Source organism: Protopterus annectens, chromosome 4.part0, assembly GCF_019279795.1.
Source record: "Protopterus annectens isolate FY-2018-M chromosome 4.part0, PAN1.0, whole genome shotgun sequence".
Classification (NCBI taxonomy): Eukaryota; Metazoa; Chordata; order Ceratodontiformes; family Protopteridae; genus Protopterus; species Protopterus annectens.
This window is the reverse complement of record NC_056733.1, coordinates 235470044-235486042: the sequence shown is the minus strand read 5'-3', so window position 1 is coordinate 235486042 and position 15999 is coordinate 235470044. Positions and strand designations below refer to the sequence as shown.

The 15999-nt window shown below is 39.2% G+C and overlaps 1 protein-coding gene across 1 annotated transcript in view; it reads left to right on the top strand.

Annotated features, from left to right (window-relative positions):
* CCDC57 (coiled-coil domain containing 57) overlaps window positions 1-15999 on the top strand; it is a 3049962-nt gene that overhangs the window by 2375784 nt on the left and 658179 nt on the right. The window contains exon 15 of the mRNA XM_044069731.1: window positions 5190-5436. Coding sequence (XP_043925666.1) covers window positions 5190-5436 — 247 coding nt within the window. The remainder of the gene's footprint in view (window positions 1-5189; window positions 5437-15999) is intronic.

Here is a 15999-nt window from a genome sequence, read left to right as displayed (position 1 = left end):
GCCAGACCAACAAGGATCCAGAGTCTACAAAAGTTTCTTTTTTTGTGCCAGAAAAGACAAGAACCTTGGGCTGATTTTGGATTTGAGCAAATTAAATCTCTGTAAAATGGACCAGTTTCCAGATGGTCTCAGTGCAGTCCATTTTTCCTCTGTTTAGGAAGGATGATTAGATGTGCTCGATAGATCCCAAGGACTCTTATCATCATATCAAGATAGAGAGGCATTCCAGGAACGTCCTGCACTTCTGGCTTTTTATTTCAGAGCCCTGCCATTTCACACCACTGCCCGCTGGGTGTTTACCAAGTGCATGGCAGTGGTGGCAGACTGGCTTTGGCTGCAGATGTTTCAGGTCTTTCCATTCCTAGATAATTAGGTCCTAACTGCCCCCACGAGAGCTTCTCTAATCATGGCCAAGGATACCTTACTCCTGTTGTGTGGCCATTTGGGGATAACTGTCAATTATTAAAAGTCAAATCTACAACCTCTCCAGACTTTGGAGTTCATAGGCTGCTACTTGGATACTGTTTTCCAAATTATCAAGCTCCCAAGCTCCAGAGTAATTGGCCTTCAATCCCAGGCAGTGCCTGTGCTTGCTTTTTCAAAACTACCAGCTCATGCAGTTTTGAAACTCTTATGCCACATGGCAGCATCCATAAGGTTAGTTCCCGTAGTGAGGTACCACATGAGGGCACTGCAATAGACTCTTAGACTGCAGTCATCATATCTGACTCATCCAGTGGACTTTCCCATCTGTTTCACAAAGGTTTGTCACAATCAGATTCTGCAGTGGTTGCAGTCTCTCTTGGCTACCAACAGGAGACTGTTCATTCTTCTCTGTCCTTTGGTCCCTGTCACCACGGATGCCTCCCTTCTTGGGTGGGGGGAGCATTTTGAAGGGAGGACTGTTTAAAGGTCATAGTCTTCTACAGAGGTCAATGTTCACATCAATGTCCTGGAGATGAGGGCTGTCCTCCTTGGTTTGCAGACTTTTCAGGATATCCTCTCCATTGGTGTGATTTTGATCCAGAACGGTCTGGTATTTGAGCAAACAAGGTGGGACATGTTCCTATCCTCTTTGTCAAGAGGCCATGAGGGGTTTGGCAGTGGATGATCATATCTTAACAGTTTCTGATTGCAACATACATCTTTGGGAAGTCTAACATTCTGGCCAACAGTTTGAGCAGGAATATTCTTCCTCACAAGTGGTCTCTGAATCCGAGGGTAGTGGCTCAGATTTTTTGATGCTGGGGCACTCAGTATGGGGATCTTTTTGCTTTCCCCTCCATCACCAAATGCAGCACCTATTATGCCTTAATCCCTGCTCAGAGGCAATCACCCAGAGACGCAGTTCTGTATGTTTGGCCCTTGAGTCTCCCGTATACTTATCCTCCCGTTCCCCTGATAATCAAGTTTCTTCAGAAGACAGCCTGTTGCAGAGTGACAGTGATCTGGCCTTGTCAGGTGTGGTTTCATTTTCTATGGCCTATTCTGAGATACAGTCCTTGGGTTTTGGACCCCACTTCAAATCTCATTTCTCATCCAGCGGGTCTGGATCCACCCAACCTTTGGTCCCTCAAGTTAACCACATGGTTTTTCCAGTTTCCTTGATGGCCAGGAATCTCAAGTTATCAGACTGTGTTGTGCACATTTTGTCCTGTTCCCTGAAGCTATCTACTAGGAAAGTATACTCAACTAAATGGAAGCGATTTGCAGTGTGGGCAGACTCTCGAGGATTTGAGCCTTTTTCTGCTCCCTTAGAATCGTTTTTAGATTTTCTCACCAAGTTGTTTAATTCAGGCTCTAGTTTTTCTGTAATTAAGGTACAGCTGGCAGCTATACCCAATTATCAGTGGCAGGGATAATGTTCACTTAACTGCTTTGAAAATTTCTAAAGTGTTTCTCAGTTTCACACCCCCACCCCCATGTTTAGGATCTTGACCTTCCATGGGAATTGTGTTTCTTATTACAAGTCCTTGCAGGTCCTCCTTTTAAGCCTTCTGCTATTTTAGACAAAGTTATCTTGGAAGACCTTGTTCTTGGTGGCTGTTGGCTAGGAGAGTGTCTGAGCTGCAAGCTCTGGCTACTATTCCTCCTTACTTGGTGTTCCACAAAGACAGAGTCTCCCTTCACATGAACCCTTTTTTTCTTCCTAAGATAGCCACTGAGAGTAATTTAAATAGGTCTATTCATTTTCCTAATTTTTCAAACAAGGGTAAATACTTGCTGCATTGTTTAGATGTGCATGGACAATTGAGATATTACCCGGGCAGGACAAAGTCTTTCAGAAATCCAATCAGCTGTTCGTTTCTTTTCAAAATCCAGCTTGGTAGACCTCTGTCTAAAGTGACTTTATCCAAGTGTCTGTCAGAGTGTATTACCTTTGCTTACGCCTTGAGAGGTAAGACTGCATGGTAAACCTAAAGGTGACTCCACTAGAGCCATAACTGCTTCTGTGGCCTTCTTCTCTAGGGCTTCCTAAGATATTGTTTATGCAGCAGCAAGTTGTTTGGGCCCTCACATCTTTGTTTCTCACTACAAGCTGGATATTCGGTCTATGTCCAGGACTTCTTTTGGCTGTACTATGTTGCAGAATATCTTTCCAGGGGGCTTTACATGGCTGGGGCCTCTGTACTGCAGGTTGAAGCCAGACAGAGAAGAGAATATTAGATAGAAAAGTTAAGAACTTACCATAATGATAGATCTGTGTTGTCTGTCTGGTTCAACCTTCCTCCACCCCCCCCCCTGTATTTTTAATGAGTCTCTTCATCTAAGTTGAACGAGTGGGAAAGGTTTGGTTGTTTTCTTTTTTCTTGGAGTCCTTCATCCTCCTCCTTTATGTGGGAATTATACTTTGGTGCTAGATTGGAAGGGGGCAAACTCAACCTGAGATATTCTCTGGGGAGCAGGGGATTGTGGGTAAGGGGTGGCGGAGCCGAGTGAGTTAGTCTCTTGGATTTGGCCAGCATCTCATCTGATAACCCTGCAAGCTGAACCTGACAGACAGACAACACAGATCTGTCATTATATAAAGTACAAAACTTTTGTTGTATAAGTTGCACAGTGTAGAAGGTGTTTCTTACAGCAGTGGACACATATTGGTTCAAAGTTAGGTCACTATCCACTTAAGGTTCGAAATTCTGAACAGTAGGATCAAGTCTTAAGGTTGTGTTATCCATGTGGTAGTACCCCAGGGTAGATCATTTCCCAAAGTCTTATGCAGGTGAATGACTGTATTGCCTGCAAGTATACTGCAAACACCGGAAGGTTTATGATGTTTTTCCTGAAAGTGTTTGCAAATGGTATTTTATACTCCAAGCAGAGGTCGGGATTTTTTTCTCAGATGGATAGCAAGTACTGAAGGAATAATGGGAAAGAGATAAGCAATTAAAGATGCATTTTTCTGGCAAGTAACAGTTTAGCAGATATTAAAAATTCCCTGAAGAATACTTTGTCCAAAGTGTTGGGGAAGCAAATGGCTGTAGATACAAGATCTGAATTGCCTAGGCATAATAAGGCCTTACTAAGTTTAGTGCTATTGGCTGCCAAAAAAATCAGTTAGTAGAAACTGGAAATCAAAATCTTAACCAACTCTTCTAACTTAACTACAGAATATGTTAATGCAGATAAAAGAACATGAAGTTGGATCTTTTGGAAGGGACTTGAACTTCATAAATGAAAGGCTTTTCTGTTCCCCTTAGAATAGGCTGTCTCAGCAGACATGAGGTCCATGTCTTGCAACACTGTTCTTGGCAACCGTTACATAAGTTGGGTGGATTTTAGTGTTGCATAGTCTCATTTTCCAGTAACTCTACTCTGTCTTCCATAAGGATAGGGTTGACTTCTATATGAACCCATATAGTCTCCCAAAGTGATTTCCAAAGTGTCCATCAAGTCTATTCATATCCCCATGTTCTTCTGCAGAAAGAAACTAAGACAGACTAGACCTTTAGTATCATGGATATGCAGTGGCATTTGAGGTTGTACTTGAAGACTGTGCATGAGCTAAGACAGAATGATTATTTGAGTCGTTTGCCTTCTGTAGAAGGGATTGTACAGTAGGCTAGCAGGCAGAAGCTGTCCAGATGGATTTCCAGTTAGTTTCATGACCTTTTGTCACTGTTCAGCATATCATCTTTTGGACAGCCTAGTCAGAGTTACGCTGTAGTACATTTAAAGTCCTGTTTCATTCAAGCCCACTAAAACAAAGCCAGGTCAGTAAACAAGACTGAAAAGTGATGTATGTTGTATGTAGAAGCAAGTCCCCATGAAGGTGGCTTCACCCTCTTTGCTTATTATAACCAAATATGAGGTTGCACAGGCTTAGAGTAGGTTATAATTTCCCTGTTACTAAGATTGTTTTATGAAGTCAAACCAAATTATCAGGTCTTGATAAAATCGGATCTAGTAACAGTGTCTTTGGTTACCAATTTTGTTGCAAAAGAAGCCGCCATAGTTAAAGTCAAAGGCTGATAAGAAGAAATAACTTTTTTAGTAATGCTAGATTTTAACTTCGTAATTGTAGTAAGGGAAGAAGATCTATATCTTGTCCTGAAGACTCAAAAGATCATGTAATCAGGGGGGGGGCTGCTACTCCCAGTGCTTGTTTTGGTAACACATCCATTGTGGACATCTGTACTTGAGACACTTGGTCTTTATTCCCCATCTTTAATTCTGTATTGGGGACTTATTGCCCTTCTCCTAACTCACCTTACTGGATGGCCATTCCCCTCACTCCAGGTATCATGTGCCTTCCAAAAGTTGCTGGTTTATAATTTTTATGTTATTATTTAACTTCTATATTTTTCTTTAGATGCTGCTTGCTCATGTTCTTTGGGAACATAAATAATTTAAAGTATGGGCTAGGTATACAGTGATACCACAGTGTGTAGAGATATAGAAGATATATAGGGAAGGAGACCCTAACTGTTACCAGCTGCAGAGGATACTCATGAAGATCAACTGATATGGTGTGCATTCACCTTTACTTTATTTATACTTAGTTAGCAGTGATCCATCATGCACACGGATCAAAAACCGAAAGGTTTAGTAGAGCATAGCATTTGTATATTGTATTTCTAATGCTGTGGTAGACAGTACAACCATTTTGTATAAATCTCAAGTTTTTGTGCAGAATTTGCCGTTATGTCAACGTTGTGATCCCTCATGTCCTTTCTCATCTCTTTGACAAGAGTGAAACTGTGAAACAGCTTCAGGAAGAGGTTCTGCATCTCCGGCAGCAGATCCAAGAAGGAAGAACAGGGATTAGACCTAGTACTGGGAATGAAGCTACCCAGCATCTTACTGCTACTGTACAAGTTCTGAAGCAGAAACTGAAATCAGCAGTAAGACATCTGTCACAGCTGAGCCAGGAGAAACAGCAGCTAATTGAAATGGGAAACCGTTTGCGAGCTGAATTAATAAAAGCAGGGCTAGATGGTAAGTACAGCAGTATTTACTGGGCATTTCTGGGGGAAGGGGGGAATCTGATGTCCTTGTACAACTTAAAGAACTTAAAGATTTTTTTCTAGAAAATAAGTCAGAGCATGAATAGTAATTTATTTTTCTCACTTTATATCCTATTTTATGCAGCAGTAGAGTGTGCATACAATGAAGAACAATGCATATTCTTTGCTAGGGTCTCCAACTTCATGTAATTCGGAGGAAATCAGAGGAGTTTACCAGATCCGTATTACAATTTGACAGATTAACTTAATTAAAAAAAGGATCTGATAAGAAGAGGATCATCTTCTGTAACCAGACATGACTGATGATGCAGAAATTAGAACCACTTGGCAGATTAAATTTTCCCAAGCTGCCAGAAACCCTCCCTCTTCCTATCATGCACCACTTACGTCACATTTTCCATTTCTTTATTGTACTTTGTGAATGATTCAGAAGAACACAGTCCCAGGCTATGTTTGTTTGTTTTTTTTGGGGGTGGGGGTCCTTCTTCAGCTGTGAATATCTTTGGTATGCAATATTCAGACCTCATTAATATTCCTGTTCTATTTCTGTACTTCTCTCTATCATGAGAAAAAAAAAATTCCTGTACTTTCCTGTCAAAAACTCTTTTTTGCTTTCTGCACCATTGGGCCTTGGCCTACAGTCTCAAAACATCCAAAACTCAATTTATGAAATGTATCTGCAGTGGGGTTGTCCTGGCCATTGACTGACATGCTCTTTGCTTAATCTGTTTAGATGAGGCTCATGACACTTTCAGGTGCTGTGTTTATATACAATTTAGTCAAGTTATGTGATGGAAGTATGAGAAACTTGGAGTGTACCTGCTTTCACAGACATTGTCATCTGCTCTTTCTTATACTTTGTCATGAGAGCTATTTGCACTTACAGACTTCCCTTAAGGGCAACTGAAGTTATCTTTAGGACAGTGATATACACCTTCTCTTACTAAAATAAGTAAGTTAAAATTTGTCATTACTACAAAAAAAGTTACTTCTACCTTTTATCCTCGTACTTTAACTGTGGTGAATTCGTCTGCAACAAAATTGGTAGCTAAGGCACAGTTTTTGATACTATGAAATCAGTAAACAAATGGCAGTTGTATTGATGCCAGCTTCATTATTGTAGAAATATAAAGCCATGGCTACAACTCAGGTGAACCAATTTGATTATCAGCTCGGGTACAGTCCTGGAGTTGGTTGGGGAGGTAGAAGAGTGAAGGGACTAAGCCCGTTCACCTCTCTCAGAATGAGGGGCAGATAAAAATTTCAAGGCACAAGAAATCAAAATTTGGTGTACATTACCTGGGTGCTCTAGTTTCCTTCCACATTCCAAAGACATCCAGTAGGTGGATTGGCACTTTAAATTGGCCATAGGTGTGAGTGTGCATATGAATGTGTGGCATAGAGGAATAGCCTCTGCAGGGCTACCTACCTGGTGGTATGAACCTTGACACCATATAATTTTCACTGTTGAAGTGACAGCCTGACCCCATATGTAAAAATGGGAAAAGGTGTGATGGATGGCTGGATGGATGGATTACTTAATGGCTAATGACAATAGACATAGAAAATAGGAGAGTACTGGTATCTTATTACAGAGGCTAACAGTGGAAAAAGATAATTTCTGTGTTATTTTACATGTCAAAGTTATGATTCTCAATGTTTAATAATTACAAAGTATGCACATGGGATTAGCTAGTAATGGATTATACACTAGAACAGGGATAATGTGTGCATTTGTACTTTTTGAATGTATGCTTTTTTAATCGGACACACAGCATAACTGGGCAATACCAGACATTCTTCAGTTTGTACTGTATAACAGCTGATACATCAGGAAAGTGAGAGAAAACAGTCCATGTGGATGCAATTAGAGGTAGATTACCTGACTAGTTTAATGTATACAGTCTGCATGGAAAGTGTTGGTAAACCTAATTCAGTGTGATTACATGTTACATGGGCCCAGTTAAGAGAGACTATGTGAGAATACCACATTGGACAGTCCTTTCTGATAAGAACCTGTAACACTATTAGATTTTAGTTTGCTCTGTTAGAGAAAGCTTGCATTAGTTATTTTATTATACAATGCCTGTATTTCCTGCTTTTAGAGAAAATGGCAATGTAGTTTGCACTTCCTGCAGTTGGTATTGAAATTTTTTTCTGCTGCCAAACATCTGTGAAATAACAGTCATTGTTGCTGTATGTAGAATCTTCTGGACTCAATAATGTGAACTGTTTTCATCAAAACACTAGCTTTTGTTTTTTAAACACCTTTATTATCATTTAAGAAATAGGCAAAATGCAAGCAAACATTAACAGAAAAGAAAACAAACCATATTAACATTTTTTCATTTACATAGATTATCCTTCACATATCATCAATCCAGCATTACGCAAATCACTGAATTATTGTCTTCTCTAAAAATCTCACTAGTCCTTACCCTGAACATTTTTCTGTGTACATTTCCTACAATTCCCATTTGTTTCTATGTAGTTTGCTCCTTTACTTTTCTAAAGATCCCTTTTCCCAGTTCTTGTATCTGTTTTATGATGTTCATTACTTCAATTACAGTTGGTTAAGACTTTTATTTCCATTTTCTAGTAATTGTTTTTTGGCAGCTAACAGAATTAAATTTGAGGCCTTACTATGTCTTGGTAATTCAGACTCTGTGTCCCTGCTCAGAAGAATAATTTTTTTAGCTACAGCCAATATTTCTGACAGAGTACTCTGTAGGAAACTTTTAAAATCTGCCAACTCATTGCACTTCCAAAACATATGCTCTTAATAACCTCTTTCTTCCTCTTCATATCTCCAACATTTGTTACTTACCTCAGGAAAAATTATTTGAAGTCTACTAGGGGTGTAAAATACCTTTTAAAACAATTCCAAGCTAAGATCCTAAACCTTCTGGACTTTGTTGCATATTTAAGGAGCTGTACATATATCCTCCCATTGTTCTCTTGTAAATTGCTTTCCCAGTCTCTCTCTTCTCAGTTTTTCTAACCTCCTCTGTTTTCCTCATATATGTCATGCAGCAGTTTCTCTTCTAGATGCAGTTAGAAATTCTACCAGAGCAGGTGTTTCCCTTAAGATTCCCCTATCCCTATCTCCTGGGTTCTGATCTGACATAAGTCAGTGGTAGGGAAGACAGTCTTTAGCCTGCAATCTAGATACCTTCTTAGCCTCATCCCACTCTATTATTGTGCCTGCTCTATTTATTTCCTCCCAATATCTTGGGTCCTTTGCCAGTTATCTCCAGTAAATCCCCACCCTTGCCTATTTTCTCTACCCCTTACATGCAGTCATCCCTTTTGGCAATATCTCCTTTCTCCATTCTCATGTTGGCTTAGTTCTTAGAATACTTTCTGCTGCTTTATGAATATAGTATTCTGTATGCTATTATTATCTTTAAGGATCTGCATTCAAAATCCCACTGTTTCTTTATTTCTTGAACTTCACCCCGCTTCATCATCATCCCTTTCCATTTTGAGTGTTGGCATTCTGCTTGTGTTACATATCTTAGCCTAAACTGTGTAGTTCTAAAATATCCCTTCAAATCAGGCAATCCTAAACCACTCACCTTGTTCTATTGCAAGAATCAGCTCTTTTCCTCTTGTACTCCCAGATGAATTATTTCAAGGCTTTATTATTTGCTGTCAACAAGTTCTCTTTGGTTGCTAAAAATATGCCTGACCTGTGTATAAAACTCTCTGCTTGTATCTTACTATCCATATCTATATACAACAGCTTCCACTTTCTCAATTTTATATTACCTTTTGTTTAGTTTCTTCTCACATATCCTTAGTTGTCATAACAGAAACCTTTTTAAACCAAACTCTTAAATATTTCATCTTATCATGTTCCCATAAATGTGGGTATTGCTGAACCAATTTGTGTGTGGGTACATAATTTACAGCCATAGCCTTTGATTTGTCTTCATTAGTTTTTTATCCTGAAAAGACATGAAACTTTCTCAAAATGTTCCACAACACTGAGATGTCCTTTTCTGGATTTATCAGGTACAAAATAATATCATCTGCAAATAAAGCCAACTTTTCTTGATTACTATAGGAATTACACCCTTGTAATTCTTAGTCCCTTATTTTCTTTGCTAGTGGTTCTAAATATAAAGAAAATAACAAAGGGGAAAGAGGACATCCCTTTCTAGTTCCTCTTATCAGACAGGAATCCTCCCACTTTATACTTGCTTCCGATTTGTCATATATCCTTCTAATTAACCTTATTATTGTTTCAGAGAATGCAGCTGCTTCTGTTTCCCTACTTATAAAATCCTACCATATTCTGTCCACTGCTTTCTCTGCATCAAGACCCGTTAACAATAGTGGTATTTTCTTACATTCTGCTTTCCTCCAGATCATCACTGTTCTATTAATGTTGTCAAATGTTTGGCTCCCCTACACAAAAACACATTTATCCATATCTGTCAGTTTGGCAACATCTTCCTGGAATTCATGCTCTCTCACGCCAGAGTCAGTACTCCTGACAAAGAGGAGACTGCCAGCACAAACACCACACCACTCACATCATAGCCAAGCATGACACCCAACCATCTATGTAGAGGTCCTCAATAAAAATTTATCTAAGCAGCAGAGACCTCCAAAACACATTCACAGACATTGTACACACACCAGCAAACACATCACACACAGCAGGCAACACACCAGTGTCTCACAAACACAGTCCATAAGGCAAAACAACAAATCATCACAGCCCACAATGCATAACAACAAGCCAAACATACTTGTCATTGGCGACTCAGTTATGAGACACACCTATGTCCCCCTCACCAGACCCAAAAGGAGAAAGTCACAGTCAGTTGTCTGTCTGGTACCAGAATCTGCCACATCACACATGCACTTAAGTCTCTCCACAACATGTACAGCTATGACTGTGTCATTGTCCATGGTGGTCTGAACGACTTGAGACGTATCTCCCTGGACTATATGAAGAGCAGCATGATTGAGCTCTCAGAGTATGTGTCCCAGGCAGGTATGACCCAAGCCCTAAGCAGCATCCTACCTACCAAGAAGACTAAGGGTGGTGGAGTCTCTATATTCATTAAGGACAGGCACACACCTCCAGATTGGTTTGCCAGCATGATGCACTGGAACTACTCCAGGTGCAACTGACAGTTGGCAAGACACCCATCCAAGTTATAGTCAGCTATAGACCCTGCTCCATGACCCAGGACACCCACCCCTCTTACCAGGATCTACTTGACTCCATCATGGTACTCCCTAACACCCTCATTCTTGTTGACTTCAACTATCCCACCATAGACTAGGTGAACTATTCCTGCACTAATGCACTCACTCAATGATTCCTTGACTTCATCATTTCTAATGCACTAAACCAGCTCCTCTCATTCCCCACAAGGGGAGATAACATTCTGGACGTGGTTCTCACCAACATGGGAGACTGCTGCACCACTACCATAATATGCTCTTCCCTGGTGAGATCAGATCATGGGACTGTCTCATTCAAAGTTTCTAACCCCCCCCCAGTCATAATCAAGCTAAAAAAGTTCTCAGAAGCTGACTACAACATCCTAAGGGATGGTATCTGTAGCTTCACACCACCGCCTCCCTCAGAGGCTACAGACAGTTATGCTGAACAGTACGCCAGTGCAGTATACAAGCACCTGTATAACTGCATGGACTCAGCCATACTCAACAGAACTAAAACCTGCTCCTTAAGGAAACACAATCCTGTTTGCTGGACATCCTCTATCAATAGGCTTTACAACAAAAGGAAGAAACTGTTGTCCGAAGGCAAAAAGGAACAAAATCCAAATTGGAAAAACTCCCTCCTTAGCCTCAACAAGCAAATTAGATCACTAGTGAAAACCTCCAAAGCCAGTTATGAATCGAAACAAGGCTCTGAAACCAAGGGAAACCACAAAGCCTTCTTCAGTTATGTCAGGAACCTCCATGGCAAAGCCCAGGTTTGTTCCGAATTAGTACTTAACAGTATCACATACACTGATCCTGTTGACTTAGCCAACCTGCTAACAGATAGGTTCAGCACAAACTTCGCCCCCTGTCCCCCCCAAAGGCCCTTTCGACATCCCTGATGCTTGTTCTGCACCTCACATCTACATGGATCAAGTGTTAAAGGCCCTATCCAAGGCAAAGAACACAACTTCTATGGGACCTGATAGTATCCCAGGCTGTATTCTGCACCATCTCCAGCAAGAACTGGCTTTGCCATTGAGAACCCTATTTAACCACAGCCTAAGTATAGGCTTCATCCCACCAGAGTGGAGAACTGCCATTGTCATCCCCTTGCAAAAAGGTGGTGCCACTACTGACCCTGGAAACTGTTGCCCCATTAGCTTGACAAGTCTGATCTGTAAAGCCATGGAGCATATTATTATGGATCTCATAAACAAAGACATAGGCAGTCTCCAAGCACTTGACCCCATCCAGTTCAAATTTGTCAAGGGCAGATCTTGCCTGTTGAACCTGGTTGACTTCTTTGAGACTGTCTGCAAGGCCCTGGATGAAGGAAAGTCAGTACATACTGCTTACCTTGACTTGGCCAAGGCCTTTGACATAATCCCCCACTCGACCATCATCGAAAAGCTAACACAACTTGTAAATCCCTTTCTCATCAGGTAAGTGGCCAACTGGCTCACCAACAGGACCCTCAAGGTCAAAATAGGCACCTCCACCTCTGATAGCAGACCTGTCACTAGTGGAGTTCCCCAGGAATCTGTCCTGGGACCCCTACTGTTTACCATCTACTTCTTGGAGGTCCAGGCAAAAAAAAAAGGCCTGTGGTTGACCAAATTTGCAGATGACTGTAAGTTGGGTGCTGTTACTGACTCCACAAATTATGTTAACATACTGCAAGAGGGTCTCACAGCCACTAAGGACTGGTGTCAAAGTCATGGCCTCAAGCTAAATGCAAAAAAATGTATCATCATACCATTTGGCAAAAACACAGCCACTACTGATTAGCACATCAACGGCAACCCCCTAAACACACAACCTGTGGTGAGAGAACTGGGTACTCAGGTTGATGACAATCTCACATTTGACCATCATGTAGCGGCAGTAGTCAGAAAAGCCTTTTACTTGGTTCATCTCATAAGTAAAGGGATTGCATCCAGAAAAAAGGAGGTTATTACCTCTGTTTGCTCCTTCCTCATTAGACCAATAATTGAGTGTAATGCCCTATTTGGTATTTACCTCTCCAAACATCTGCACCAACTGGAAAGGCCACAGAAATACCTCACAAAGAGAATCCATGGTCTCCAACATCTGTCCTATGCAGACAGGCTCAAATCACTATCGCTCTACTTGGTATCATACAGGTTGTACAGAGGTGATCTGCGTCTCACCTACAAGGCAGTCTCAGACCCTGCCCTACTAGAGATGCTTCATATCCATAAGTCTAACTCCTTGCGCATTACCCACTCAGAAGGCCTGAATCTAATATGCAACATCAACAAAACCTGCTGAACAGACAGGTTTGTCTCCCAGATGCTGCCTCATTTCTGCAGTAGACTTCCATACACGTAAAACAAAGTACCTCGCTGACCCTCTTCAAGCATAACCGTGATGAGTGGATGGGAGACCACAAATTTGTCCCAGAAATTCCACCTGTGCCCTCATTGACAGGGGTGACAGGTGCTGACTGAAGTTTCCTTTTGGGGATAAAGTCTTGGCTAGGCTTGTAAGGGCCCCAGGGCCATTAGCCTAGTAACTTCCGTATGATCCTATGATCTTTGCCATTCTTTTAGCTAATATAGACATAACACTTTATAATCATGGTTTAAAATTAAAATGGGTCTAAATGAAGCTGGAGCTAATGGGTCTTTCTCTTCTTTAGGTAATACAGCCACCACAGTTTTCTTCCAAGATGTTAGTGCTTCCCCTCCTTTTAAAATACTTTTATACAAAGATATGAAAACACAGCACAAAAAAAAAAAAATAAATCCAACAGAAAAAAACAACGCCAGTAAGTAATCCAACTTTTTTCCGTATTCACACAAAAACACAAATCAAATTCAATCAATTAAATAAAAACAAAAACATACTAACAAAACAATAAACAATTAAAATCTCAAATCCAACACTCTATTCAGCAGCATTCATTTCATACCCAGACCTATTAAGGTCCTATAGTTCAAATCTAAAAAAAAAAATTCCTTTTTTTCAAACATCAATCTCTCAATATCTTCTTCTTCTTCTTCTTTACATAATTTGTTCTAAAAAAAATACTCTGATATATATACACATCATTCAATGATATAATAAAATAAAATGTTGTGCTAAAGGACTTTTTTTATTTTTATGTTTCTCAAAGTCTCCATGCTCCATAATTTTTTAACATCCTTTTTTTTTGTTTACATAATATTTGTCACATCCACATTTAATAATGTAGATCACTTTTTCTTCTATATTTTAATTTTTTCATTTGATTTTTAATTCTTTTTAAAGTTTTTAATATTTCCAAAATAAATAGAAATACTCTCATCTTTTCATTCACTCAATATATATAGATGCCATGCCATATATTATTATTTATTCATTTTTCATTTAACTCAAAACTCATTCCTATTATAATCATAGGGCATCTATAATATCTGTTATTGAATACCAATTCACTTTTTGTTTTGATTTCATATCTTCTATCCATTCCTTTGACAGGTTATAAATTTATTTTTAGTATGATGATATTATTTATTAACTGTTCTATCTCAAAATTAATCATAGTGTGAAAATTCCTAATACCCTCATGTACAAAGCTGGCATGAATCTACTATTAACATTATCTAAGAAATGCTTTGTCAGTAGAACAGGAAGCATTAAATGGTTCTGATGGAAATTGGATTTTCTTTCTTCTAGTTCTAGTTCCCTTCTCCGTTACCTCCTGTACCATCTGTCCGATTTCCATGTTCCTATATGAATTATGGAAAGTTGAAAAATTTTTAATTTGAAATATCAGACCTTAATTCCTATTCTCTGAGGTCTGAAATCTGAAATGGAAGAGTGAGTGTGATTTGAATGCATAGTGTTTGGTACATTGTTGAGTATGTAATTGTTTTATTTAATTGATTAATGATTTAAGTGTGTGTGTGTATAAAAGTTACTTTTTTTATTGTGAGATACTCCTTGAAGGCTGTTTATACAAAGTCTTCCAGATTATTATCACTTTCTTTCCTCCTAACTTCCACAAGAATGCCACCTGTTCCTGGAGACTTTCCTGAAGATTGATTAACTCTAGTGTCAAGCCATATTTGAAAAGCAGTGTGTATGCTTTCAGAACAAAATAAATTTTAGCTGTAAGAAAAAGTCAACTGGCTATCTTTAAATAAACTAAATTATACACTGTTTTGTTAAATGCATTAGTCTGGTAAGGCTTGTAGAGAGGCTGATATCTCTTATTCACTTTCCATAATCTCAAACTTTATTTTTCACTGAGCTGCTTGCCATTCTACCTTTACATTTTGTGTTTTTTTCAGTAAATAATGTGCAGAACTCTCAAAATGAATTACTTGCACCTACAGACAGCTTGTCTCCATGTAAAAGTAGTCAGCAAAGAATCTTTGTCAATTTCACTCAGATCAGAATGTACAACTGCCTTTGGCTGCTAACTTCTTGACTCCCACTGGAAAATTGCCAACGAGAAAAACAGCTAGTATCTTTGCCATTGTATAAATTTAGTATTTTTCATGGATTCATCATTGTGCCTTATTTTTCAAGCCTATTGGCGTACAAAAACTTGTTTATTGATTAAGCCAAAAGCATTAATCTAGACAATTGTTTATTGATTAAGCCAAGAGCATTAATCTAGACATTCATCCTTGTAAAAATAAGAGAAGATATCTTAATTCTACTTATAATATAAACTGTGCACTTTTGTACCCCACCCCATCAGCCCTAGATCACAGCAAATTTGCTTTTGTTAAGCTTTTCTACTCTTGCTATACTGTAAGGCATATATTTCTTACAAATAATTACTTGTTTACTTTAATATCTTTAACACATACAGCAGACACTGAAAAGACTTACCCACATTTAAAATACCCTTGACTACATGCTACACAAAACTGCTTTGCTATATATAAAATGCAGTTTATGTCTTCAAATCTTTTATGCCAATATTAATAAGAAAACAAATATTTACTTACAGTTAGTTTGCCACTTTGTATCCTTCTAAACTTTAATGACATAAAGTGGCCTGTATGCTTTTCAGTCCATCCAAAAGTTTACAAAATCAACAAATGTCCAGTCATTCTCTGCCACATTTTCTTGCAAAGCCATATTTCACAAATGTGATTGATGCTTCTTAGTCTCCCATTTATTCTCTAAATTCAGTGTTACTAGTCATCTCTGTTTCCCAGCACCACACTCTGGTTCAAGTCCAAGATACTTCTGATTTTTCTAGTCAACTTCTGTGCATTTTTCTGTCTCTCAAGCATTTTCCTTTGGAACATTGGAAAAGGTTTTACTGGCAAAGTCTTTCTATGAGCTGTATTTTCAAAAGAACAAGAAGCAGAGCTCC